The 27,929-nt window shown below is 43.7% G+C and overlaps 2 protein-coding genes across 4 annotated transcripts; both read right to left on the reverse strand.

The window, feature by feature from the left end:
• Positions 1-75: 75 nt before the first annotated feature.
• On the reverse strand, positions 76-12,602 carry nkg7 (natural killer cell granule protein 7). Of its 2 annotated transcripts, none has more exons than XM_062962077.1 (5): positions 12,472-12,602; positions 5,580-5,806; positions 3,103-3,249; positions 1,933-2,067; positions 76-1,414 (listed from the first exon to the last, which is right to left on the reverse strand). In XM_062962077.1, exons 2-5 carry the CDS (start codon positions 5,752-5,754, stop codon positions 1,356-1,358), a joined length of 516 nt encoding a protein of 171 aa, XP_062818147.1. In that variant the 5' UTR covers positions 5,755-5,806; positions 12,472-12,602; the 3' UTR covers positions 76-1,355. The 2 variants fall into 2 exon arrangements, with proteins under 2 accessions (XP_062818147.1, XP_008115512.1); XM_008117305.3 differs by lacking the exon at positions 12,472-12,602 and adding an exon at positions 8,249-8,326.
• Positions 12,011-26,769, reverse strand: LOC100566507 (sulfotransferase 2B1). 2 transcript variants are annotated; one of them, XM_003225084.4, is made up of 7 exons: positions 26,464-26,769; positions 25,868-26,016; positions 18,259-18,467; positions 17,363-17,489; positions 16,419-16,513; positions 14,094-14,268; positions 12,011-13,557 (listed from the first exon to the last, which is right to left on the reverse strand). In XM_003225084.4, the coding sequence occupies exons 2-7, from the start codon at positions 26,013-26,015 to the stop codon at positions 13,448-13,450; spliced, it is 864 nt and encodes a 287-aa protein (XP_003225132.1). In that variant the 5' UTR covers position 26,016; positions 26,464-26,769; the 3' UTR covers positions 12,011-13,447. The 2 variants fall into 2 exon arrangements, with proteins under 2 accessions (XP_003225132.1, XP_016851586.1); XM_016996097.2 differs by having other exon boundaries at positions 26,365-26,769.
• Positions 26,770-27,929: the final 1,160 nt, after the last annotated feature.

Raw genomic sequence — 27,929 nt, forward strand, 5'->3', positions numbered from 1 at the left:
TTAGGTCTGGGTCAAATGGTGGCATTTCAAATTCTGAGATAAAATTACAATTTGCTTAATTAAATTTCCAAATCCTGCATTAAAGTATCTTTATTAGACCAACTCAGAGAATATAAAGACATGAACATTTCCAATAGCTCCAGATTGGTTCATCCCACAAATTGTACATTTTGAATAAGGACACATAAAAACATCTCTGAATATTGAAATGGCATGAAAAAATTAGTAACCTACAGGAAACAGGCACAGGCCTATCCCAATCACAGATTATTAAATTATCTTAACACATATACTTATTATATGTAATATTTTGACTGCCGTTATTTTGATTTTGAAAGAATTTAAAGGAGGAGAAACAGGAATTCTTTAATTAAAGACACAGTAGTCAATCAAAATACTTGATCATAGGTCAGGCTGTCTGCAGTTTCTGGGAGCTGAAGTCGACCAACATCTGAGGACCCAAGCTGGAAACTGATACATATTTCAGAACAGAATGGAATGCATCTATTGTTTATGAACTTGGAAAAAGTTGAGGCCATAGTCGACAAACCAATACAAATGAAAACGAGGCAGCTGGAAAACTACTGCTGTGTAGAAGACATTGCAGGTGGTTTGGGAATGGATCAGAAACAACAGATAAGGAGGGATTTCATTGGCATGGAGGAAAATACCCTGGGCCAGTGTATTTTGGGCCAGTGACAGCCACTAACAATAACAATAATAACAATAATAACTGAATTTCCAGTAATTATCATTGTTTAGCTTCTAAATCGCTGTTGATATTGTTTTATGTTGTTTTATGTGGCTATAATTTAATTTTACTGTTTTATGTTTTAATCGATATTGTTTGGGCTTGTCCCCATGTGAGCTGCACCGAGTCTCTTCGGGGAGATGGAGGCGGGATACAAAAATAAAGTTGTTGTTGGTATTATTATTATTTGAAACACAACAAGATGAGTTCACAGCAGATACTCTGCTGGCCATTGCATTGGATCACACGTCAGACACTTCCCAAGTGTCTAGGACTGTGTGATGTATCGGCAAATTATTATTATTATTATTGAGGTGATGAATCTCACAATTGAATGAGCTGTCCAAAGTGCTCAATTCTCTTTCAGAAGATAGTAGAAATACATAGTTTTGGTGCCTTAGGACTTGTCTATACACAAGCACAAAAAAACCCAAAGTGGACCAAAGATCATGTCTTTATGACATCCAGAGACTTCTGGTCCTTAACACAGGGGTAAAGTGGGGTGAATACTCCAAAGTTTTCTTGAGACAAATTGCTATGGATGCCAGTGATTTGCACTGTGGCTTCACTGCACAGTTGCCATTGTATTTTGGGGTCCAAGCGTTCAAAGATTGTTGTAGCCGGAACGTGAAGAGCACAGCTGGACAACAAGGCTGAATATACCTGCAAGGAAAGAGGACGAGAGAGATGGAAGAAGGGTGAGCTCAAACAGCTATTGCTGTGGCATCTGAGAGACGATAGACATGGGAGCATACAGGCAAAATACTATTGTGCCTTGATCCCAGCAGCTGCTTAGAGACCCTCTCTCTGTACCACTTGCCTCTGATGTGGCTTCTAAAGGAGAGAAGAGCAGCCAGACATAGTGTCATTGTGCTTTGCCCCCAATTAGAGGTCCTTCCTCCGTATCTGTTGGCATCAAAGTGACTTCTCAAGGAGATAAAAGCAACCAGCACTTGCTGGATTTAATCCCTTCCCATACCTTTTTCCTTTTTGTTTTTTGCTTTTGGTGTCTTTTGAGATGGTAAATCTAAGGAATTGCCAATATAACATTTTTTCTGCCACCGTGGGAGATCTTTTGGCTGAAGGGCAAGCTATAAATTGTTTAAATATGTAAATACCCTACCCAACCCATATCAAACTAGTGGTTTTAGCTTTTGTCAGCTTTCCTTCAGTAGACTCACCAGCCAGCAGTAGCATGGGAAATGCTCCCCAGGCAAGGTAGAAAGACCATTCGAAAGTGAGCTGGATTTGGGGGTTCTCATTCTTGCCCCAGGACTCAGCAGTGAATACAGCAACAGCTATGAGAGTGAAGAGTCCTATAAAGCAATAGAAAGGATGTTTGTGGAGCTGACATAATTCTGATTCTTTCCATCATTTTTGCAGAGCCTGGAAAAAATAGTTGCTTGGAAATAATATGTTACACAGCAAAAACAAAGTGGCATTGAAGAAGACATATAATGAGTTGGAATGGGTTACCTCTCGTTTTGGGGTTCAACAAGGAACTCTTTCCAGTTACTTTCTAGTTATTTTTGAAATGGCATTACAATGCATTTTGAATTGATTTGTGGGAGTTTTGTTCATGGGGGTTTCCCTTTGCCTTCCTCTGAAGCCAAGAGCAGTAGAAAACAAGCCTCTCTTCCTTATGACATGCTTTCAAATATTTATACATGGCTATCATGTTTCCCGGGCCCCCCAGTGGCACAGTGGGTTAAACCCTTGTGCTGGCAGGATTGCTGACAGAAAGGTTGGTGGTTTGAATCTGGGGAGTGGTGAGAGCTCCCATCTGGAAGCTCCAGCTTCCCATGCGGGGACATGAAAGAAGCCTCCCACAGGATGGTAAAACATCCGGGCGTCCCCTGGGCAACATCCTTATAGACGGCCAATTCTTTCAAGTCGCTCCTGACATGAAAACAAAATCATGTTTCCTCTCAGCCTTCCCTTTAAGTTCTCCTCAGAGGGATTCTTGGTCTCCAGACCTTTGATGATTTTAGTTGCCCTCTTCTAAACATGTTCCAGCTTCTCAATGTCTCTTTTAAATTGTGGTAGATTATGCTGAATCTATTCACTTCATAGGATTTTTCTAGGCAAAGAATACCAGTCCCTTTGTTGGACACATAGCCCCCACAGTTGGCCACCTCTGTTTACATAGAAATGCAAGGTGATTCACCCACATCAACTACTGTCACAACAACCCCGAGAAGTAGGATGAGGCCAGTAAGCAGCCAAAAAAGGAGACTTGGTAACCATTCAAACAGAGGGCTGTCCTCCAGACTGTAGGAGACATGGGTTCTCAACTCCCTTCCCTCCACCGTAACACGTCAAGACCTCTCCTCTTGGTTGGATACACCTACCAGCTGTGAAGGCAGCCACCAAAGCAAAGAAGGGCTTGTCCAAAATACCACAATCACAGGGTGCAAAGAAGGCAATGTGAGCGATGATCGCAGCTAGGGACATCAGACATGCCATGATCAAGAATGCCCGTGTGGCTACAATGTAGTCTGTAAATGAGATAACGGGCATAAAGTCAATGAGAGACTTGTTTAATGACAGTACATACAAATGGGCAGCAGCAACAGCAGGGAAGAGGTAGGCCTACAAAGAGATGCTAGAGGGTACTTTTCACAAAGGACACCCCCCCCCCCCAAACCTAGGTCTATCACTGTACTGTACAACCTTTGAATGTGAAACAATGCATAATGTTAAATCCTTTTTTTTATTAATTTTTATTAGTAAAAGTGAAAAACAAAAAATAGATTAACATGTATCCATATACAGCCGCAGAAGAAAAGGGAAGAAAAGAAGTAAAAAAAAAAAATACAGACAGGTATAACAATTTGCACTGTAGTGTCGCTGAACTAATGGATGAACACAGATTTGCTATACCATTGTTGTACCTTAACTTATCCTTGTTCCCCTTGCCCCTCACCCGTGAACCCGACCCCCTAGACCTCCAATACCCCTCAGTAAGTATCACGTAACTGACCGTCAACTACCCCTGTATCTTCTTTCGCTAAATCCCCTTTATGGCTGTTATCAAATATACCTTTGTCTTCTTTTCCAAATACCCAAGTGCCAGCCTCCATTTATTTGCAAACTCCTCATTATTTCCTCCTCTGTTACTATTTGTCAGCTTGGCCATTTGGATATATCCCCCCAGTTTATCTCTCCAGTCTCTAATACTTAGCTCTTCTTCCCCCTTCCATGTTTTTGCGATTAATAGTCTTGCCGCAACAAAACAATATTGGCAAATTTCTTCATCTCCTGCGCTAATACGCCTTCTAAATAAACCTAATAAGCATGTCTCGGGGTTCTTCTTGACCTTATTGGTAATCATATTATTTGTTTCTTTCACCACTTTTATCCAGAATTCTTGAACTATATTACAGGTCCACCATAAGTAGAAAAATGTTCATTTTACTTTCTTGCATCTCCAACAGGCCCCTCTTTCTGATTTCTCTATTTTCGCCAGAAGCTCTGGAGTTATGTATGTTCTATAGAACATTTTAAACATATTCTCTCTAATTGAGCCGGCCAGAGAGAATTTAAACCCCTTTTTCCAGAGATATTCCCATTCTTCCAGGTCTATGTTTCTACCAAAGTCTCTGGCCCAAGAGATCATAACGGTTTTTATTTGGTTGTCTGCAAGGTTGTAGTCTAGAATAAATTTATAAAGCCTTGAGAGTAAGCCTTTGTTGCCTCTGTCTAAGATACATTCTAACTCGGATTTTTTGGATGCAAATCCCGCCGCCGCATCCTTTCTAAATCTATCATGCAGTTGGTAAAAACTGAACCAGTCTTTTAACCCTAATTCTTCTCTGCCCTTAAGTACCCATTGCCCTCTTTCTTTAACTAAATATTCCTCATAAGTTCCTATTTCATTACATGTAGCTGGTCTCAAGACTGCTTCAAGTGGGCGCAGCCACAGAGGGGTTTTGGGCTCTATCCCCTTCTTGTATCTTTTCCACGTTGTTAAGAGACTGGATCTTATAATATGCCTTTTAAATTCTTTATTCACCTTGTCCTTTTCATCCCATAGATAAGCATGCCAGCCATATCTTAAATTGTGTCCCTCTAAATTAAGTAATTTTTTGTTGTCCAATTTAATCCAGTCCGTTAGCCAGCTAAAGTTAGCAGCTTCATAGTAGTATCTGAGATCTGGGAGTGCCAGGCCCCCTCTGTCCTTCACGTCAATGTTAAATCCTTTTGAAATGAAGAACTTCTGGCTAAAGGACTTCGAAAATGCCTAGAGATTATTGATAAATGAAACTGTGGATATGGGTTCTATAGCTACTGTACTCAGATACCTTTCCCAAGTAAGATTAAGTATATAGTGGCTCAACTTTCTACGAGGGTTGAATGAAAAGTAATGCTTCCACCTTTGTAACTCCTCAACAGATGGCAGTACTGGTATGTGGCAGGTACTGGCTTCTTCAGTAGGCTCTCCTCTACAGTTCCATTGGGTGGGAAGCCTTAGCATTGAACGGTTGTGTTGTTAAATTGTGAAGTATGGAACCCTGCACAGATGGTCGGTCAATGCAACTTAAGCAATGTGCAGTCATTGAATTCTTGACAGAATACCAGTACTGCCACATACCAGTACTGCCATCTGTTGAGGAGTTATGAAGGTGGAGGCATTACTTTTCATTCCACCCTCTTAAATAGAGAGTCAGATTTTTTTCAAGTCAAAGCTAGTATATATACATAGACTACTTAAAAAAAAAAAAAGGATTAGTGACTAGAGAGGGAAGGGAGACCATTTACATGATTCTGCTCAATCTGTCCTGGGAATCTTTGATAACGTCTAGAATCTCGTCCCTCATTTTCTTACCAAAAGTCACCTCTGGAACAAAGCAGTTTCCATCTCTGCACCATTTCCAGAGCCCGCTGTGCACAATATCATTTGTACCATAAGCCACTAGCCAGTAATCCGTGATCAATGCCATCAGCAGGAGGACCAAGCTAGTGGCTGTCAGCACCATGCTGAAGACTCTGCAAGCCAACATCCTTGAAAAGGTCAAGATGAGTGTCTCAACTGTCTTTGGGATGAGTTCTGGCCTGGAACAATATGAGAAAAATGCCATGAGAATGGGATTTAACACCTGGGTGGAAAGTCCAAAATGTAAAATGAAAGCAAAGAGAAGAATCAATAAGTAAATGTAGGGTTTATTTTATAAGTGGATATGTACAACCAAATCTCCTTCACATTCAGAAAGGGAATGATTTGGAGTTATATTTATTACTAGGGAGCAAAATTGTCCAGCTTCACTGGGATAATTTGTGGGACTCCCTAAAATATATTGCATGTACATCAAGTAGCCTATATTTTAAATTAGATCATTCCCAACATGCCCTCCAAATTTGGTGCTAATAAGTGTAACTGCCTTTAAAGAAATTAGCAGGATTTCCCCCAGGAATTGCCTTAAAGTTCATATATACCACAAAAGTCTTGTATAAATCTATTGATGCATTGTTATTTTTAAGGAAAATTGAAGGATGTCTCATGATTCTTTACATTTTCCACAGTGCCCCAGGGCATTACAGTGCCTGCTGCTACGAAAAGGTAAGTATGTGATGGAAACAGTTCAGAAGCTGCAGCAGAAGAGAAGAGCCAAGAGATTATGGTCTCTCCCAACCTGAAACAGCCCAGCCTGAGCTTCCCCACAGAAGAGTCTAAAAATGACTGGAAGGGTGAGATACAAATATAATATCTGTTTTGACTTGTTCTGTAGAGTTGAACGTGACGTTTGTAGCAGCCTTTGCCGAGTCAACCTCATTCTCCATTTCAAGCCACTTCCTCGAGACTTTTCACACCTCTGAGATCTCACTAAGATCCTGTGAATGACTTATTTATGTGTGCCTTAAGATTGCTTATGTGCATGCAGCTATCCTTTCCAGCTTTGCAAAATACCTCTCCCTTGCCTGAAAGCTTGCTAAGTAAGTGTGTAGCATGTCCAGTTGCAGCCATGAGAAAAGAGTTGTCATTTTCTTTCTGGATTCCAATATACTTCCTAGAAATCCAGAAGGAGAATGTTTGCTGTTTCCTTTCAGGCTGCCTACACTTGTGTGCCATATAAAATTTTTGCAGACAATTTTATCTCAATATAATACATTTTTGACATTATTTTCACTAACTAATGCATTGGTGCATAGCCCTTTCGTTCATCCATTCATCCATTTTTTATTTTTGTTTGCTTGCAAAAATCCAACTGTAACATTTCCAGAATGGTAACTTAGGGAAGATACGTGCATTTTAGTTTTGGTATTAGCTGGAAATTCAGGTGAGTTTGCATTACAATGCAAACTAAATTAATCTTGCCCCCACCTTTCGAAAAAGATGACTAAAGAAACGAATAAAATGATTTCTAAAAAGGTTAAGAAAACCCCAAAAATGTGCCTATTGTGTTTGTTTCAGGAGAGAACCAATAAAGATGTAGAAATTTGCCAATATAGTTTTGTGGCAGCGAGAATTACAATAGCAAAATTTTGGAATGGGGGAAAAGTACTCATTAAGGATTGGAGAAGAATATTAATCTAATTTATCCAAATGGCCAGACTCTCCAAAGGCATAAGGGGAGGAAACAAGAAAAGTTTGCTAGAAAATGGAGACTTGTATTTGGGTATTTTAAAAAGAAGACAAAAATAGATTTTGAAAGAGCCGCACGGGGAATCTACCCTGTTTCCCCTAAAATAAGACATCCCCTGAAAATAAGACCTAGTAGAGGTTTTGCTGAATTGCTAAATATAAGGCCTCCCCCGAAAGTAAGACCTAGCAAAGTTTTTGTTTGGAAGCATGCCCGCCGAACAGAACACCAGAGCATGCAGGATCGGTAAATGTATGTACCATAGAGTGTTGTACATGGAAATATTGGTAGTAACAAGAAATTCTTGATAGGATTCACAGTTTGTCTGGTTATACTGGTTTATGATGACAACTACTGTACAGTATATAATAAATGTTCATTTTTTTGTTCAACAATAAATGTGAATTCTTCTTCATGGAAAAATAAGACATCCCTTGAAAATAAGACCTAGAGCATCTTTGGGAGCAAAAATTAATATAAGACACTGTCTTATTTTCGGGGAAACACGGTATTAGTGTAATGATAAGGATAGATTTTTGTTAGATACTAGTTCTATTTGGAAGTCATGGGTGGGTGGGATTGGGGAAATAATATCTGTACTTTAATTGATGAATTTCGTTGATTGTATTCTATTTCACGTAACACCAAACTACAATGACAAGTATGCTATAGCATTGAACTGTAGCAGTTAAAGTGGTCAAACTGCATTAATTCTACAGTATAGGCTTCCTTTGCCTCATGTTAAGGCCAAGTAACCACTGAACATGAGGTCTACAATTACAAAGATACAGGTAATACATATGGGGCGGGAGATAATATTAATAAAATTCATTAGTATCTTAAAATTCTCTCTTTCAAAATCCCATTTTTCTTTTACTTAAGCATTTGTGAGCCCTGAAGGTATTGCCATCCTTACCTGAATTTTCTTGCAGAAAGGCTACTTTGGAAAGATGCTGCCCCTGAGAACCAAAGTGTGTGATGTTTGCTGCTGGTCTGAGGTTTACTGGCCCAGAGCAGTTGGTTTCAAAGAACTGAGGCAGGAAGAGCTACTAAAACCAAGCTTCTCTCTCTCTTTCTCTGGGCTATGTGTTATCTCTCATCTTTAATCTGTCTCAGCTCAATGTGCAAATCCCCCCTTCGCTACTTCCCCCCTTCACCCTCCTGTCATCTCACACTTTTCTTGTTGTTCTGCCGCAGCACTTTTAACACTCATTGTTCCACTACCCTGGTCACGTAGGTGTGATTTTTGTGAGGAAGAGCTGTTTCCCACCAAAGACTTCTTATTTCCATACTTCTGGCTGCATGTGTCCTCAAGTCATCTATACATTTATGATGACCCCCTGAATTTCTTAGGCAAGGAATACTCAGCGGTGGCTTTGCTAGTTCGTTCCTATGGCATTCCTTGGCAGTCTCTTGTTCAAAGACTAAACAGAGCTAACCTTGTTTAGCTTCCAAGGTCAGGTGGGATCTGGTGCTTTGAGGGCATTAGCTATGTTATTTTTCCCCCACTAAATCAATCTTGCCCTTTTGTTTCCAATTTCAGCCTTTTATTATAGTGAACAGGACAATGAGGCTGAAAGAGGGATACGTACAATATTTAAAATTCATTGCTCACTCAATCTTCCTAAAATCAACCCTGAGAAATCCAGATTTAATATCAAAAAACCACAGCACTAAACTATTTCCAAGAACAACATAAACTTTATGTTATAAAAGATCCTGCTGACTGGAAGGATAGCGGTTCAAGCCCAGGTCGGGATGAGCTTTCGTGACCCCCAGGTTGAGAAACGCTGTCTTATCAGTTCATCTTTATTAAGTGCATTTCTATGGTGTGCAAAGGCACTGTGCTGTGTGTGTGTGTTAACTGGAAAATGAAGTGCATGAAGATGATTGACTGAGCCTGCAAAGACCTGGGGATTGATTTCGATACTGTTTCTGTTCTGCTGCTGCAGAACCAGTTTGGACAAGTTTTCAGTCCTGACTGAGTACTGCTAGTGAAGAGAGCATTCTACTCAGAGAGGCCTTGCTTTTTTGAGGCCTGTTTGCTGCTGAGAAAGGAGGGAGAAGAACCAGGACAGTATTCTTCTCTGAAGCAGATTTGTGGACTGAGAAAGGACTGTTTGTGACCGTGGACTTCTGTAAGTGACCAGAGGGACCATTGTAAATACTACTTTTTTTATCGCTTGGAATTGGTAAAGTTCGTGTATTTTTTGTTCTGCAGAGTAGCATGTTATTGTTCTGCAGGTGACTCTAGATCACAGACACAAGTAAGAGCTTCCATTTATCATCATCAATCCGTAACAGGCAGAACATCAAGAGCAGTCGAAACAGCAGTTTCGAAATACAGTAGAGTCTCGCTTATCCAACGTTCTGGATTATCCAACGCATTTTTGTAGTCAATGTTTTCAATACATCGTGAAATTTTGGTGCTAAATTCATAAATACAGTAATTACTACATAGCATTACTGCGTATTAAATTACTTTTTCTGTCAAATTTGTTGTATAACATGATGTTTTGGTGCTTAATTTGTAAAATCATAAACTAATTTGATGTTTAATAGGCTTTTCCTTAATCCCTCCTTATTATCTAACATATTCGCTTATCCAACATTCTGCCGGCCCGTTTATGTTGGATAAGTGAGACTCTACTGTATTAGATCACGGTTTCACAATCTGTAGAGCCCAACCTTATTGGCAGCCATAGCAGGCTCAACAAATAAAAAAGATAAGGGAGAACATGAAACGCCCTCATTATATTCAAGCATGTTAGAGGGATATCTCAGCAGAAACAAGGTGAAAAGAATTTCAGCACAGAGCTGGGTGGCTGGCCATGATAGTCCTTACCACAGCTCTTTTTCTCATCGCCACCCACAGCAGTTTAACAACCTAACGTTGCTATTCATGGCTGCTTCCAACTGCCACAGTTCCAACTGTAGGCAGGAGCCATGGCCTGGTATCTCCTCTTTTCCTCTGGAAGTGGTGGCTTCAGAAAGAGTTAAACTTAAGTTAGAGGCTTGTGCTGGAACTGTATAAATCCCGGTTCTTTTTGTTAGGCTGGCTCACCCACAGCTTGAGAGTTGCCATTTTTTTTCTGTCAGTTTCATGAGATTGGAGTTTCAGAAAATCCTTCCTTTCAGTAAATTGGCCCGCCCCTTTGCCTGGGGAAAGGGAGCCATTTTGGATTAGAGTTAATACCACCAGGAAATCTTGGAAGCAAGGCGTGTTTGTAGTTGGTCTCAGCAAGAACCATGCTTGGGTAAGCCATTTCAATACTAATATTCTGGGAACTCATTTGACTATACCAGCTTAAGCGGCTGAGGGGGAAAAGGAAGGGGCCTGAGGCGGTTAGGAATGGTGGGAGTTGGAGTCCAAAACACCCGCAGGGCCAAAGTTTGCCCATCCCTGGACTATACTGATCTACTACTGGTTAGTGGCAGCCTGTGGAGTTTCCAAGGCCTTCTTCAAGGTGCTAGGCCTCTATAAAAGAGGCCTGCTCTCTCAGCCTCGAGCCTAAGCATCTTAGGCATTGATTGCCCCAGAGGCGCCTATACCATCCACGACTGACAGCTGGAAAAATCAAGTTACCCTTCAAATTTTAGATATGGACTTCATTGTGGGGAAATCAAGTTAGTGCCTAGGTGGACATAGGCCTAAGATCAATTAATAAATCGTTTCCTGGAAGCAGTCGAATCTAAAGCCAGAATTGTGATAACTGGGTTGCTTTGAGTTTTTTGGGCCATATGGCCATGTTCCAAAAGCATTCTCGCCTGATGTCTCACCCACATCTATGGCAGGCATGCAGCTACTGGAAATATTCTACAAAACTCACACATTATCCGTGGATTTTTTCACTATTTTATATATACAGTAGAGTCTCACTTATCCAAGCTAAACGGGCCGGCAGAAGCTTGGATAAGCGAATATCTTGGATAATAAGGAGGGATCAAGGAAAAGCCTATTAAACATTAAATTAGGTTATGATTTTACAAATTAAGCACCAAAATATCATGTTATACAACAAATTTGACAGAAAAAGTAGTTCAATACGCAGTAATGTTATGTTGTAATTACTGTATTTACGAATTTAGCACCAAAACATTGCAATGTACTGAAAACATTGACTACAAAAACACTGACTACTAAAAGGCAGACTGCGTTGGATAATCCAGAACATTGGATAAGTGAGACTCTGCTCTATATATATATATATATATATATATATATATATATATATATATATATATATCAGGCCACATGACCTGGAGGTGTCTACGGACAACGCCGGCTCTTCGGCTTAGAAATTGAGATGAGCACCAACCCCCAGAGTCAGACATGACTGGACTTAACGTTAGGGGAAACCTTTACCTACTTAGTCTTTTCCTTAATCCCTCCTTATTATCCAACATATTCACTTACCCAGTGTTCTGCTTGCCCGTTTATGTTGGATAAGTGAGACTCTACTGTGTGTATATATACATACATATATACAGTAGAGTCTCGCTTATCCAACATAAACTGGCCGGCAGAACGCTGGATAAGCGAAAATGTTGGATAATAAGGAGGGATTAAGGAAAAGCCTATTAAACATTAAATTAGGTTATGATTTTGCAAATTAAGCAGCAAAACATCATGTTTTACAACAAATCAACAGAAAAGGCAGTTCAACACACGGTAATATTATGTAGTAATTACTGTATTTACGAATTTAGCACCAAAACATTGCAATGTACTGAAAACATTGTCTACAAAAACACTGACTACTAAAAGGCAGACTGCGTTAGATAATACAGAACATTGGATAAGTGAGACTCTAATATATATATATATATATATATATATATATATATATATATATATATATATATTTCCTCAGTCTAAGGTGTGATCCTGGCCCCCCTATAAATGTCTCTAAAAATGTGGTATGCCTTAGAATCTTGGGTGCGTTTCTACATATATGAAAGTCAATGTATGTATGAATGTACCGGTATATTGGTTTGTACCCTCTATTCTGGGCCCCAAAGAGGTGGTTTTCTTTATTAACTCAAGCCCCTCAATTACTGTAAGCTAGATAATGAAAAGTCTGTGAGACAAGGTTGGTTCTGATCCAACCTTGGCCATGTAAACTATGCACTCCTTACCTTCCTTCCCTCCTTCTTGTCCGCAGGATGAATTTGACATGCTGTGCCAGGTCTTCTACCCAAAGACGGACATCCTCCTGCTATGCTCCAGCATGGTAGTGCCCACCTCTTTCCAAAAAATTGTTGACAAGTGGTACCCTAAAATGTGGCGCCACTGCCCCTCCACCCCGGTGCTGCTGGTGGGCACCCAGTCCAGGGCTATGGGTATCATAAGGTGCCTGAGAAATTGCTTTTTGTATGGAAACCCGAATCCCTTCTTGGGTAGAAGAGGGGCCTTTCTCTTTAGGGGGTGACCTTTAGTGGGTCCTTTTAAGTCTCCTCCCTTCTGATTGACTCAGTCAGCCTCCTCTACCTCCTGACAATGGCAGTCACATTATCCCTACACATCACAAGGCCCCCTGCATGCCCTTAAATCTTGGCCAGCCCTGGCTTCATTGTAGAACGAGAGGAGGGTTGGAGAGGTGCAGGAGTGAGTAAGTAGTGAGAGATTGGAAATCAGTGAAAGGTGATGCTGGACATATGCATGATCTTAAAGGATGATGTTGTCATTTGCTTCTCAGACATCAGACATCATATGTGTACAGTAGATGCCACATGGCACATCAAGGAAGAGTGGGCAGAATGAAAAAGCTGGGTTTTGAGGAAGGAGAGATGGGAGACAAAGTGCAGATCTTCACGTCCCATCTTTTGATTCAGGATTTCAACAGTGGTTTCAATCTATGATAAATCACTGATAAATGAGGAGACAGTACTAACCTTTTAGGCATTTCTACCATTCAAAATATATTGCAGCATTAATTTAATCTTTAGGCTTTTCTGCCATTCAAAATATAGTGCCTCCTTTTGTTTTTTTTTTACATCCTAGAGTAATTATTCTACAGCAATAAAACTCTCATTGGGCTTCTTATATTTACTCTAATGATGCCCAAAATCTTGGAGAAATAAGACTGTTTGCATACAGAACATCTGGCATTCTTCAGTCCCATAGTGGGGTTGAGAAAATACCCTGCATTTTCTCCTGATAAACACGGTCAAAGTGTTCATTCTGTGCCACCGTCAGGTGGTTCTTCCAGTCACCAGAGATCCCTGGAACACCATAGGAGGGAAGAGTGAAAACACACAGAACGTTAAATCAATACAGTTGAAATGAATGCCCTTCCAATAACCAACCATTAAGTAATGTGAGGGGAAAAAATATGAGGTGGTCATTGAGGAAAGAACTGTGAACTGATCACTTAGGGGTCTTTCCCTTTGACCGTGGTATTATCCAGGGCCATTGTCAATGCTGCTTGCTTTTCTTGGCCCATGGCACCTCAACTTCAAACAATGAGGTCAGGAAAGCACATTGCCTGCAAATGACCTCATAATACAAGATATCATAGATCAACAGATTATACAATCTAGGGGGCACTGAAATAACTTATTTTTTCTCTTGTTACAGCAACCCTGAATTGCAATATGTAATTGCATTGGGCAAGAAGTTAGGAAGAAGTCCAAAAACAGTCCCATACCTGTCACATAGTATTCTCAGAACCCACCAAACTATATTTCAGGCTTCAGGTACAAAGTGGATTTTGCCCCAAGCTTTGACAATGTTTAGTAAGATTTAACTGTAACTCTACCTTTCCTCATGAACTTCCCCTTGTTGTGATCGAAATCTGGTGCCTGAGAAAAGTTGGACATGTTGTTATCCTTCATCTTCTGGAAAGAGGCATTTTCCACCACAGAGTTTATCTGTTGGCTGTTCAGGTTCTTCCCAAGGATCTGACAGAGCTTCTCCACATTGCCCCGTAGATTCTAAGAAAAGCAAAAACAATTGTAAAAAAAGTTGTAATTTTAGTTTCAGACTGCATCCCCATGGGGACATTTGCCTCTTCCCAAATGGTGAAAAGAGACAATTTTTGCAAAGGGCCTTCAGCTCCCAACAGGGCGGTCTTGGCATGAATGTTGAAATCCCCCAGCACAACTAGCCGTTGGGACTCCAACACCAGGCCTGAGACCACCTCAGGTAGCTCAGGCAGGGAGAATGTTGAGCAGCAGGGTAGACAGGCACCAACAGAATCCCTGTTCTGTCCAGTTGCTTGCCCTTAGATAATAATATAATGGTTTCCCCTTGACATTAAGTCTAGTCGCATCCAACTCTGGGGGTTGGTGCTCATCTGCATTTCTAAGCTGAAGAGCCGATGTCCTCAGACACCTCCAAGGTCATGTGACTGTAACTATTTACTCACGCTTGCATGTTTTCAAACTGCTAGGTTGGCAGAAGCTGGTGCTATCATCGAGAGCTCACCCCGCCTATGGTTTTGAATTTCGACCTTTCGGTCTGCAAGTTCAGCAGCTCAACGGTTTAACCCACTGTGCCACTGCAGCACCCTTAGATACACGCTCTCAAATGTGGTTGCTTGTGGAAAAGGACACCCGGACAGGTGAATGGAATCTCTATAGACCACTGTGACTCCTCCTCGCCCCCCAGGTCATTCCTGCTGCTGCACAATGAAACCTGGTGGGCAGAGATGGGAGAGGTTCACCCCCCTCCTACATCCAATCAGGTCTCAGTAATGCAAGCCAGGTCGATGTGCTCATCCAAGATTAGATCTTGGGTGGCTATTGCTTTCCCATTTACCAACCTGGAATTAAGCAGCAGGATCTTCAGCCTGGGGGACCTGCCATCTTGGTTACCTAGACTATTTGTGGGTGGGGTGCCCCAGGGCTGCCTTTCCCTTCTTCTGCATCTGCGGCTACTGTGGCACACAGGAATGCAAAAGGCCCGGCCCCATGGAACTCCCTCTTGCCCTGGCATATGCCTCACCTGACCTTCTGTACTGCAAAATTGTTGAATTGCTAGTATGGACAAAGCCACAGTATAAAGTGCTGGTAGTTGTTTACCTCAACTCTGAGGAATTGCTCAGCTATAGAGACTACATCAGATCCCTCTGATGTGTCACCAACTAGAAATTTTTAGAACGTTCTTGTAAAGAAGTGTATGATTTTATTTTGTTTAATGATGACATGTTTATTTGATTTGTTTAAACAGTCAGGTTTGGCTAAGTTTAAAATGGTGAGTATTAGAGTGGATGATGTATGGGGGAAGGTAGCCATCTTAAGGCCGGTTACCATAGCAAAAGGGGCGGAGCCAACCGCCGTTTGGAAAGAAAAAGGAGGAATGTTTTAAAACCCAGCAGTCAGGCAGTCTGTGATTTCCAGTCACAGTGAAGGAACTGATTCTTGTGTAGAGGATCAGCGTGGCTCAAATAGAAGAATTTGAGTTAGATCTAAAATAAAGAGAATTATTTTAGACAGACTGTGATTTTAAATCACAGGGAACAGTCTGGTTTCAGGTGAAGGGAACCAGGAAGAACAGACCTCTATTAGGCCAGACTAAGCAAGTTAGGGGACTTGTTTAGGGTCATTTATAGAGTCTGTGGATTAGGGAAGTTAATCCCAGTGGATCCAGGAGGATCAAGTTTTAGTGTAATTTGGAAGAAGAAATATTTTGAAAGTTTGACCACCTCATATCTGTTTGTAACCATTAAGCTAAGTGCCTTTAACAAGTTATAAGAAACCATCAAGCTCTGTACACGCAATAAACTTGTTTTGATTTTATTCCAACTAAGCCTCTGTCATACTCTTATATTAAGTTAAGCAACATCAACATCTGAAGTAAAATAAATAGAGAAAGCTAAAAAAGAACCAGTGCCATCTGCCTGACGTCTCCTCCATTGGTGGCAGCGAAAAAGATAATCAAATAAATAATTAATTAACATCATCCTCCATAAGACATCTTATTAATTGGTGGTATCTGTGTGTTTGGTAAGATCAAAAGGATTCCATTCCTGTCAGACACCTCGTTACAATTGGTGGCAGCGATGGGATCAAAAAGATTCCTTCCCTGCCTCACCTCGTTACAGTTCTGCTTTATATCAACATATCCAGGGGCCATAACATACCTGCTGTAGTTCTTCATAGGTGATCATGAAGAAGTTAGATCTGTCTTTCAACTCCATCCAGCCTCTCACATGGTCAAACCAGGAACCATATGCAACTGGAGAGCAAAAAAGAAGGTAGAATGCAAATATTTGAAAGGGTATTATAATATTGGGATGGAAAAGAAAACCTATAATTTCTTTTTGCAACTAGTGTAATGGAGGACCTCTTCTTGCTTGCCAACTACAGGAATCTTGGCCACTGATTGTTTCCCTTGGGAGCTCTCCATAACCATCTCCCCAAATCCTTATCCTAACCAAAAGGAAGATGAGTTCCTGCCACATCAGCTTAGATATAACAGCAATGACTTCTTTTTCTCATTCTCCTTAAAAGTATAGGCTCTCCTGTGGTGTTCCCAACACCATTCAGTTTCATTCCATTGACAGTTGGCTTGGAGAAGGCCAAAGTTCCCAGACACCAGGGACCCATCTAAATCTTGAAGGCCTGGTAGTGCCCTCCTTTCCCCTCCTCTACAAAGTGGAGGGAAACCTTGAGAGAAGTAGAGAGTATTGCTTATAGAAATTTAAAAAATTGATTGTGTGCTTGATCCTGTTTAAAAATAAGGTACTTTGATGGGCAGAGATGTTTTCCCTAAATCGTCTGGAGACCCAATTCCTCCTTTCTCTTGCCTTTTAAAAACCATATGCTGCTGGCTGCCAGTCAAAAGCAGAGCTTAGATGTATTCAAAGTACAGTAGTTTGCAACTTTGGCAACTTTTGTTGTACTATGGGGAGCATTAAAAGCAGGTATGGAAAAAGTTTGCATTCTGATAATTGTCGATTCTACATTCAAAGACAAAATGAAAGTCACTGCCATGGGCCCTACACCTCAGGGTTGACTTCTGCCTCATTAAGGATTTGACTGCAACTAATTCTAATGGAAACAGCCAACTTATCTCTTTTCTCACCATTCCCACTCAGGAATTTTTCCAAGAATTCTTCCATACTCCCAGGATCCGGGAATCCTTTAAAAAACTTGGAAAAGTGGTAGCTTGAAACCAGCACATCTTTAGGGTTACGCAAGACATAGATAATCTGTAAGGAACAGAAAGGTTACATTTAGGCCGGGCTGTAGCGCAGGCTGGTTAGCAGCCATCTGCAACAAATCACTCTGACCAAGAGGTCATGAGTTCGAGGCCCGCCCATGCCTGTGTCTGTCTCTGTCTCTGTTCTATGTTATGGCATTGAATGTTTGCCTTATATGTGCAATGTGATCCGCCCTGAGTCCCTTCGGGGTGAGAAGGGCAGAATATAAATACTGTAAATAAATAAATAAATAAATAAATAAATTTAAGGAAGTATAAAGTAAATCTAATTTGTGCTGCTTTTTTTCTTTTGACTAGTTTATGATCTGGAACCAGAACCATAATCATTCTGGAGTCCCCTTTATGATTCTCTGTGGTTTAGTATATGGAGTTCCTGGTGGCGCAGTGCATTAAACCCTTGTGCTGGCAGGACTGATGACTTAAAGGTTGGGTTGCTGACCTGAAGGTTGCCAGTTCGAATACAACCCAGGGAGAGCATGAATGAGCTCCCTTTATCAGCTCCAGCTCCATGTAGGGACATAAGCGAAGCCTCTCACAAGGATAGTAAAAACTTCAAAACATCTGGGCATCCCTTGGGCAACATCCTTACAGACGGGCAATTCTCTCACAGCAGAAGCGACTTGCAGTTTCTCAAGTCACTCCTGACATGAAAAAAGTATATCATCTAACTTTAAACAGACAGTGTGAGTCCAGAATTCACCACATCAATTTTGTGCCTTGAAACAAAAGGAACAGTTATTTCATAGGTTTTCTCTTACCTTGGCCTTGGAGTGGATAAAAGATTTAGGGAAAAGCTGGAATGGCAGGTGAGAAGTGAGGAACCTGGGTGGAGGAGATGTCTTGGCTTTGTCAAGGCAGTCATGAACCTCAATCCATGGGAATCGATCCCATACTGGGGCACTGCGAACCCATGATGGATCCCCACCATGTTGGGTCAAACCCAAGATCTCCAGCATCCAATTGGTACCTGAAGGGGAGTCCAGTGGTCAAAAACTATGCACGTCTTGCCCAAACACAACTTTACTTATCTAATTAGAAGGAAACCTTTTATTTATAATTACTTCTTTCCCAGGTCTGCTTGACTATTGTTAGTTAATAAATTCCTAGCCAATTTCTGGTTGACTTCTTGGTTATTTCTGAGATTCAAGAAAAGACTAGTTGGTCTTTATTCACAATTTTTTAAATCAAGAATATATTCTCCAGATGATTTGACAGAACTTAGTCATTCCTTAATGACCGAGAGATCATTGGCATGGAATCTGTCAACTAAAACAAATAGATTCCATATGTTCAGGGGAAAGAATTTACAAATGCAGAAATTCTATCATATTAGCCATAAGTCTCCATGTTTTAACAACAAAGGTTAGATCCATTCATAGGATGTATTGTGGCGGTATGATGACAAAGTCTATAGGCATCAGAGGTTTATGATTAATTAAACAGTCTGAAAATGTTTTATACAATTCTTTTTTCTTCCGCTTTTACTTTCTTCCCTCTCTCCTCCCCCTTTTGTTTTTTTCTTTCTTTTGTCATGAACCCAGAATGCTAGTAGCAGTTTGAGCACTGGACTAACATCAGGAAACCCATTCTACCATGAAATAGCCTAACAATTAGCCAGTGATTTCTCTATATCTGTCACAAGATGAAACAACATTCATTTAAAATCTAACTTATTTATTCACAGTTCCTACTCACTTCATATTTTTCTTCGTGTACTCTGTGAATGCACACTAATGGAGAAGGCTGCGCCTGCGCAGGCTCCAACGGATACTCTTCCAAGCTAAAGTTTGAAATTTGGCGGTAACCCCGCCCCTCTTCCCGGAGGGTATAAAGGGCGCCCTCCGCGCCCGCTCTCCAGTTCCTTTTTTTCCGCCGCAAAGCTCACTTCGGACTCTTCGTTCTTATGTCAACCACGCGTTTTAAACGGTGCACTCAGTGTGCCGCTAAGATTCCAGATTCCGACGGGCACGCTAAGTGCCTTTTCTGCCTTGGCGAAAGCCACGTCGTCGGTACCTGCCGTTTTTGCCTGGCCTTTACAGCTCAGGCCAGAAGAAATAGAGCTGCGAGACTCCGTGCAGCTCTTTATGAAAAAACTCTTGCTCCTGAGGCTTCCACTTCCACCTCGGCCTCGATGGCGTCCAGGCCTGCTCCGTCGGTATCATCTAAAACCTCGAAAACCTCGAGACCGCGACCGACCAAACCGCCCTGCACGGTGACCACCGCTACGGTATCCACCCGGTCGGGCAAGATGGGCCCTTCATCAACTTCGAGTTTGGTGGCTTCGGCCATTTCCACTCGATCCCGCCTGGCTTCGCCGCCATCTTCTTCCGCCATGAAGATTGCCTTCAAGAGGGCTCAGGAGGAATCCAGACGGGCTCAATCTGACTCGGCAGCTGTGTGCCCGATTCCCCCGACGCCGGGAAAATCGCTGAGGGTCGCGTCGAAACAACCCCCAGCAAAGAAACGAATGATCCAGAGGTCATCCTCCTCAGCGTCTTCGAAGAAGGACGTCCCCTCCTCTGGGCCTTCCTCTAGGAGATCCTCTCCTATCCAACCAGCACAACGCCTCCACTCCTCTTCCTCTCCTCATGGTCAGTCCTCGGATGCGGACGCTCAAGCCTCCCCCGACCGGTCGGTCAGGACAGTTATTAAGGCTCCCCAGCCGGCACCATCTCGTCTTCCGGCTCGACAAGAACTCTTTCCCCCGGCTCAAACACCTGAGAGGGGTAGACAGATGACGCGCTTAGCCCGCGCCGCCCAGGCCTCCGCGTCCAAGGGCGTTCCTCCACAGCCGGCTCTCCCTGCTCCTGAGGTAATACCTCATCAGGACTCTGTGCTTGTTTCTCCTCCCCGGTCCCCTCAAGGGCCCGAGGAGGATGACCCCGATATCGAATGCCCCGAGTCGATACTCTCCGCCTCCGTTGTCTCTCTCGGTCTCGACCTCTCCCCGCCTCACGGCGCCTACGAGGTCGACCCACCTTCCCCGACTGATAATATTCGGGCTTTCTCCGACCAGATGGTCAGAATGGCAGACGCTCTGGGGATGGAAATTAAACAGACTTCAAAGGCCGTTACCGACCCCGTTTTCAAGAGGGTTCAAGCCCAAGCCCCGCCAGCCACCTTGCTGCCTTTTCTTCCATACCTCCTGGACGTCATCCAGGCATCTTGGAAGACTCCATCTTCGATACCTCCAACCTCTAAGAAAATAGAGGCCTGGTACCGAACCGATGACGAAGCCTTGGAATGGCTCAAGCATCACCCTGACCCAAACTCCATGGTGGTAAAGGCCTCCCAATCGTCGGGTCGACACTCCAACTCCCCTGCCGACAGAGAGGGCAAACGCTTCGATGCGGTAGGCCGCAAGCTGTACTCCGGTGCTCTCCTCCTTTGCCGTATGGCAAACTACGGGGCCTGCATGGGCGCTTATCAACAGATCCTCTGGGAGAAAGCCCAACCCTTCTTCACCAAGCTTTCTGACGAAGACCGGTCAGTCCTTTCGACCCTCCAACAGGAGGCGGACTCTCTCGCACACCACCAAATTCAAATGGCTAAGCATACCGGTGATACCGCCGGAAAAATGATTGCCCACGCGATCGCGATCAGACGGCATGCATGGCTTCGGTCCTCAGGACTCTCTTCTTCCTCTCGACAAGTGATCGAAGGCCTTCCTTTCGACACCCAGGGCCTTTTCAATTCTGGCACTGATGACAAACTTAAGTCCAATCACGACTTCAAGATTCTCGCAACAAAGTGCGGGACCGATCAACCTCAGGCTCAGCGGACCCGATGGTTCCCGCAACGGTACCGTCGCTACCCTCAGCCTTTTCGTCACCAGCCGTTTCGACGCTCGTCGAGCTCGAGTCACCACAGTCATCAGCAACAACCTCGCCGCCAGCACCAGGTCCCGAAAGGTCGGGGCAAAGGTCCTGCAGCTATGCCACAACCCCAACGACGGGCCTGACGCCCACTCTCTCGGGGATCTTTCTATCTCCACTACTACTGCCACTACCATGCCGTTCCTAGGCCCAGACCAGATCCTTCCTCTCTGTTCTTTTCTCGACCGCCTAGCTCCTTTCTACCGCGAATGGGAGTCTATCACCTCAGATGCCTGGGTTCTTCGCATTGTCAGAGATGGCTATGCCTTGGAATTCGAAACTTTGCCACCCACGGGTCACATCCTCCACACCGACCCTTCACCGGAAATATGCGCCGAGGTCGACTCCCTTCTGGCGAAGGGCGCAATCCAGCCTTCTCCTTCCGAGCAGGACACTCGAGGTTTCTTCTCGAGATACTTTACGGTTCCCAAGCGGGGCGGAGGTCTTCGGCCTATCCTCGACCTACGGGCTCTAAACCTCTTCATTCTGCCTTCAAATTTCGAATGGTTTCAGTGGCCTCCATCCTCCCGATGCTCCGACACGGAGACTACTTCGCCTCTATAGACTTACGCGACGCGTATTTCCACGTCTCGGTGCGTCGATCCCACAGACGCTTCCTTTCCTTCAAGCTCCTGGGACACTCTTACCAGTTCACAGTTCTCCCTTTCGGCCTCGTCACGGCCCCAAGGGTCTTTACAAAGGTGGTCGCCGTGGTGGCAGCGCACCTCAGGAAACAGGGCATTATGGTCTTTCCTTATCTGGACGATTGGATGATTGTCGCGTCCGACCCCTCATCCCTTCAAAACCACGTCTCACAGACTCTTTCTCTCCTGCAACGGCTGGGCCTTCAGTTTAATGTCTCAAAGTCTCAACTCCTCCCAACCACAGAGATCCGTTTCATTGGAGCTCTCTTCAACTCCATCACGGAAACCGCCTCCCTACCGAAGGACAGGTTCCTAGCCCTTCAACAGCACCTTTCTCTCCTCCTCCGCAACCGCAGGATCCGAGCCCACGCGGTCCAAGTTCTTCTGGGTCACATGGCCTCCACGGTCATGGTTACCCCTTTCGCCAGATTACGTCTCAGACCTCTCCAAAGATGGTTTATAGACTCTTTCAAACCCCATCGGCATCCGAGCTCAATGTTCCTCACGGTACCGAACCACGTTTGCCTCTCCCTTCGTTGGTGGCAGGACCCAGCGAACGTTTGTGTGGGACTTCCCTTCCATCCCTCCCTACCGTCAGTCACCATCACGACCGACGCCTCCAATTTTGCGTGGGGAGCCCACATGTCGTACCTCACTGTCAGGGACCTGTGGTCCACCCAAGAAAGGTCTCACCACATAAACTTTCTAGAACTGTTATCAATCTTCAAAGCCCTCCGGGCGTTTGCTCGCTTTCTTCCCCACAAGTCTGTTCTAATCCAAACGGACAACGTAGTAGCCATGTACTACATCAACAAACAAGGGGGTACGGGCTCGAGAAAACTCATGGCTCTCTCGATGGACATTTGGCTATGGTGCATAGCGAGACACATAACTCTGTCGGCAGTTCACCTTCCGGGGGCTCAAAACACTCTAGCAGACTCTCTAAGCAGAATAACGACCTCCCCCCACGAGTGGCGTCTCGATCCCGAGATCCTGAAATCCGTCTTCGACGATTGGGGCTGGCCAGCTCTGGACCTTTTTGCCTCCCCCTCGAACGCTCAACTTCCTCGCTTCGGAGCGAGACTTCCTCCAAACTCGACTCCGGGCTGTCTCGGAGACGCGTTTCTCCTCGACTGGACTCTCGAACCCGTCTATCTTTTTCCTCCCTTCCCTCTCATCTCGAGAGTAATAGAGAGACTCTATCTAACACCGACATCGGCCATCCTGATCGCCCCTGCATGGCCACGCCAGCCGTGGTATCCCACGCTACTCCGGATGTGTGCGGATCCTCCCCGCACTCTCCCAACTCTCCCTCATCTACTATCTTCGCAGAAGGGACAGGTCCTCCACCCCGACGTCCCGTCCCTACACCTGACTGCCTGGAGGATACTTCCTTAAATTCTCTCCACCCAGACCTGCAGGCGATCCTTCGCGCCGCTCACAAACCGGCCACATCGAAGGCCTATGCTTACAAGCTGGCAAAATTCCAAACTTTCCTTCGGGACCGACGCGTCGATCCCGCCTCTACTTCGATCCCGCTGGTCATGGACTTCCTACTTTCCCTTGCGGATCGTCAACTTTCTCTGGCCTCGATAAAATCCTATCTCGCTGCTCTCTCCTGGCATTTCCAACGTCAGGGACAACTCTCTCTCTTTTCTAACAACCTCATTAAGACCTTCCTTCGAGGTTACAACAACTTGCACCCTCCAGTTCAACCTCCGACTCCCGGATGGAGCCTCGAACTCGTCCTTTCTCAACTAGCTTCAGCTCCCTTCGAACCTATGGCCTCTGCAGACCTTCACCTTCTCTCTTGGAAGACTGCCTTCCTTATCGCTATCACCTCTGCGCGCAGGCCTTCGGAACTGGCTGCTCTCCGGGTGGACGAACCCTATCTCCGTTTCCACCACGACAGGGCTGTCCTTCGCCTTCCTACCTAAGGTGGTCTCTGCTTTTCACCTGAACCAGGACATAATACTTCCTGCTTTCTTCCCTAATCCTTCTTCTTCTCTAGAACGGAAACTCCATCTCCTCAATGTCAGGAGAGCCCTCCTTTTCTACAAGGACAGGACTAAGGACATACGTAAGTCACCTAGACTGTTTGTGGCTTACGCTACCCATAAACTGGGCGAACCACTTTCTTCCCAAAGACTCTCACACTGGATTGCTCAGACCATCGAGCTCGCTTATCAGCTGGCCAAACGCCAACCCCCCTCTTCGATCCGCCCTAGATCTACGAGGGGCCTTTCCACCTCTACGGCCTTCCTGAGGGGTGTCCCTCTCGACTCCATCTGTCGAGCGGCTATCTGGTCCACTCCATCCACCTTTGTTTCACACTACAGGATGGACTCAAAGAACCTCAAGGACTCGGCCTTTGCCAGGTCCGTCCTTTCCTCCTGCCTTACCTAATGTTGTTGCCTTACTCAAAACCAGTTTTCGGGTTTATCCTTCTTACAGGCTGACCGTTGTCATCCACCCCGTTTGTAATCGATGTGCTCAGGGATTCTTTAACGTAGTGCTTGTGTACTATACTTACCCACTGCACTGAAATGTATTTTTTTTTGAATACTTCTCCCTCTGTTTTCAGAGAATGAGTTTTATGCCTACCTCTGTATTTTCTTACAGACTATTGCTCACTTACAATGTTGTGATTGTGTTCTGGATCCTAACAACAAGGATCGGTTTTTGTTTTTTTGCACTATATGCTATTGCATCGCTTCTTTGACCGTTGCATTTGCTTGTTTTTGCACCTTGTGCTCAATAAATGTGTTGTTTGGACACTAGACTGATTATCGGGTTTGCTATCCCACCTACCTACACCTCAGCTTGCTAGTCTCCATTAGTGTGCATTCACAGAGTACACGAAGAAAAAGGACAGGTTGCTTACCTGTAACCGTGTTTCTTCGAGTGTACTCTGTGAATTCACACAATCCCGCCCTTCCTTCCCCACATGCAAACCTCTCCCTTTCTCGCTGCCTTTGCGGCGTAGGAACTGGAGAGCGGGCGCGGAGGGCGCCCTTTATACCCTCCGGGAAGAGGGGCGGGGTTACCGCCAAATTTCAAACTTTAGCTTGGAAGAGTATCCGTTGGAGCCTGCGCAGGCGCAGCCTTCTCCATTAGTGTGAATTCACAGAGTACACTCGAAGAAACACGGTTACAGGTAAGCAACCTGTCCTTCTCACTGCTCCTCACTTTTTCATGAGCTCACAATCCATCATTAATTAAAACATTTTATTTCATTCCCATTGCACTTGTAAAATGCCCCACAAATTCACTACATGGTAATCATTTTGTGGCAGGATATATTATGTGGGAAAATAAAGCCACCAAGGTGTAGTGCAGTGGTTCTCAACCTGTGGGTCTCCAGATATTTTTGGCCTACAACTCCCAGAAATCCCAGCCAGTTTACTAGCTGTTAGGATTTCTGGGAGTTGAAGGCCAAAACACAGGTACATAGCACAGGTACATAGGTTATCAGCCCATTTTCAGATATGTTTGAGATAGTTTTTCTGTGCAGATGGCACAGAGGATTTTTCTTACAAATATCAAGCGTTTGCTCTAAGCAGTCCAAAGTCAAAGAAGAATCTAAAGTCTGAGGTCTGAGCTGTCTCAGATCAGATCATGTGGTCTGCAGCCCTTCCCACAACCTCTCAGGAAACATAGAGTAAAAGAAGCTGCATATCAGAAGATGCATACAAAACAATAAGCGAACAGAATAATAGGTTACCAAATTACCAGAGGAGGCTTGAAGAAGGTTGTAATTTCCAACAGAAACAACACACATTATCCTATAAAGAGGCTCCTACGCACAGTAAATGTAGAGAACAAAAATGCTCAACTATATTACTGACCTGACTTTGGATATGTGACAGTCACAACATCGTCATCAAACAGCTGGAATTCTTTTTCCACATAATTCAGTATTTCCACTGAATTTCCACCCACTGGGCTGAACAAGATCCCCTTATGAGTGAAATATTTTTTTTCTGATTCAGACATGCTATACACATGAGAGAAAGGAGGGAGAGAATTAGAGAGAGAGAATAAGAGAGAGAAACATTGTGATGCAACATTCAGAATATTTCCTTTTTAAAAAAAATATATTCAAGAAACACTTAAGGCATTTTTGAATTAATAATAATAATAATAATAATAATAATAATAATAATAATAATAACTTTATTTTTTGATTGTTTTATCGGGCGGCTTACATGGGGCCTTGCCCGATAAAACAATCAAATATCAAAACACAGCAATAAAACAGTTATCCAATAAAAACATCAATTACAGTAAAAACAATCATGAAAATCAGCATAAAACATACAATATTAAAACTGGAGAACAATACCTTTGGTGTGAATTCAATGGACCATAGGCATCTGAGAATATTATTCCTAAAAAATACAGAATCTCTTTCCTTGATCGCCTGTAAAAACTCTCTACTCACCTCGGAATGTGTTTGCTAGCAAGTGTCGTGCACTCCCAGCCACTGCTTCTGATCTTTGGTCTCTTGTTTTGTTATATTATATGAGCTTGCCAACTGATCAGTAAACTTTGACCAATGAAAAATGTAACAGCAAAGCAGCCCTCCGAATGAACAACAGTAAGAGCGAGGGAAAGGAGGAGGAGAAGGACAAATTCAGGTAGTATTTCATAACTGTACAATGTTCTTCAAATAGTATGGATGACATGTAGTGAATGCAGCTAATCTCAATAAAGCTCATGCTGACAGCCTTCCACACCCTTCTCTCCCATCTAACAGAACAGCATATATTTGATTTCCTCTATACTTGTGGTCTGGAGTGGGTGTGTTTTATTTCTGTTGACTTTCTCTCTACAATCTGGCACCAGATTCAGTACACAGACACGACATACACACACAAGTTTGAGAAGGGAAAAGGGATATATACTTTCAGGCAGCAGTTGATAAAGATGCAAAGTTATGCAGATAAAATGGGATGTGTTCATGGAGAGAAAGAAGAAGTGGTGCTGATGTCTGAAATCATGTATCTTCATGGTTGGGTAAATCACTCTGCTCACACAGATGTCCAGACCTGCTCCATTTGGAAGGCACTCTCAATATGGATTATGACACCACAGATGTTCAGAGGATAGGGGAAGGCACAACCAGGTTGGCCATATTTTGGGTATAATATGGCAGCCCAGAGGAAACAACAACTGTTGTCGTCCTGCAACTTTACTGACTTAGTACTATGACATTAAGTGTTGTAGTTAAGTCAGGTAGTAATGTTGCAAGCAGTAGTAGCAGTACCAGTAGGAGACAAAGGGGTAATCGCAGGTGTCAGTTGAGGAACAGCAAAGGGAACGGATCCGGGATATACTTATGGCATCTACTGATGAAGACACCTTTGAAGGGTTTTCAAGTGGCGGGGAGTCGATGAGCGTGGAAGGAAATGTGATGGATGGGAATAGAGGCACAAAGAGGGTTATTCGGGGGCAGGAATCAGATGAAGAACGGGAGAGGAAGAAGCTCCGGGGTATATTTACTGCTCCCACAGATGATGAATCGTTTATGGGTTTCTCTGGGAGTGATGGGTCTGGGAGTGATGAGGATGGGGAGAACACAATGGATTGGACTAGGGTACAAGAGATAGGGAACATATGTGCTGAACCAGCTTCTAGCAACACGTTGGTGGGACAGGAGTATTGGCAAATGGAAGGTACATCCGAGTCATGGGGAAACCTAAGTCTTGACAGGAGATGGAGGAGCTGGAGGGATGGAAACGGGATCGGGTGTGGAGACAAGGACCGCTGCTAGAGATGATGATGGGGTGGAGGCCAGCTCATCATCGGATAATGATGTGTAAGTTAAAAGAAGGCTCTGAAATGGGGAAACTGCAGAAGGCAAAGTGTTGGTTTCGTATCGTGTGGATTTTGTCACTGCCTGTTCTC

Source organism: Anolis carolinensis, unplaced genomic scaffold (assembly GCF_035594765.1).
Source record: "Anolis carolinensis isolate JA03-04 unplaced genomic scaffold, rAnoCar3.1.pri scaffold_10, whole genome shotgun sequence".
NCBI classification, from domain to species: Eukaryota; Metazoa; Chordata; class Lepidosauria; order Squamata; family Dactyloidae; genus Anolis; species Anolis carolinensis.

Excerpts from the sequence above, each read along its gene's own strand:
- nkg7 (XM_062962077.1), bottom strand. The coding sequence starts at position 5,754 with ATGTTGGCTTGCAGAGTCTTCAGCATGGTGCTGACAGCCACTAGCTTG. Across the intron at positions 3,250-5,579 it reads TGTTCCAGAGGTGACTTTTG|ACTACATTGTAGCCACACGG; the intron begins GTAAGAAAATGA and ends TCTCATTTACAG. Across the intron at positions 1,415-1,932 it reads TCCCATGCTACTGCTGGCTG|GTATATTCAGCCTTGTTGTC; the intron begins GTGAGTCTACTG and ends CTTTCCTTGCAG.
- LOC100566507 (XM_003225084.4), bottom strand. The coding sequence starts at position 26,015 with ATGTCTGAATCAGAAAAAAAATATTTCACTCATAAGGGGATCTTGTTC. Across the intron at positions 18,468-25,867 it reads TGTCACATATCCAAAGTCAG|GTACCAATTGGATGCTGGAG; the intron begins GTCAGTAATATA and ends ACTCCCCTTCAG. Across the intron at positions 16,514-17,362 it reads AAAATTCCTGAGTGGGAATG|TTGCATATGGTTCCTGGTTT; the intron begins GTGAGAAAAGAG and ends TTTGCTCTCCAG.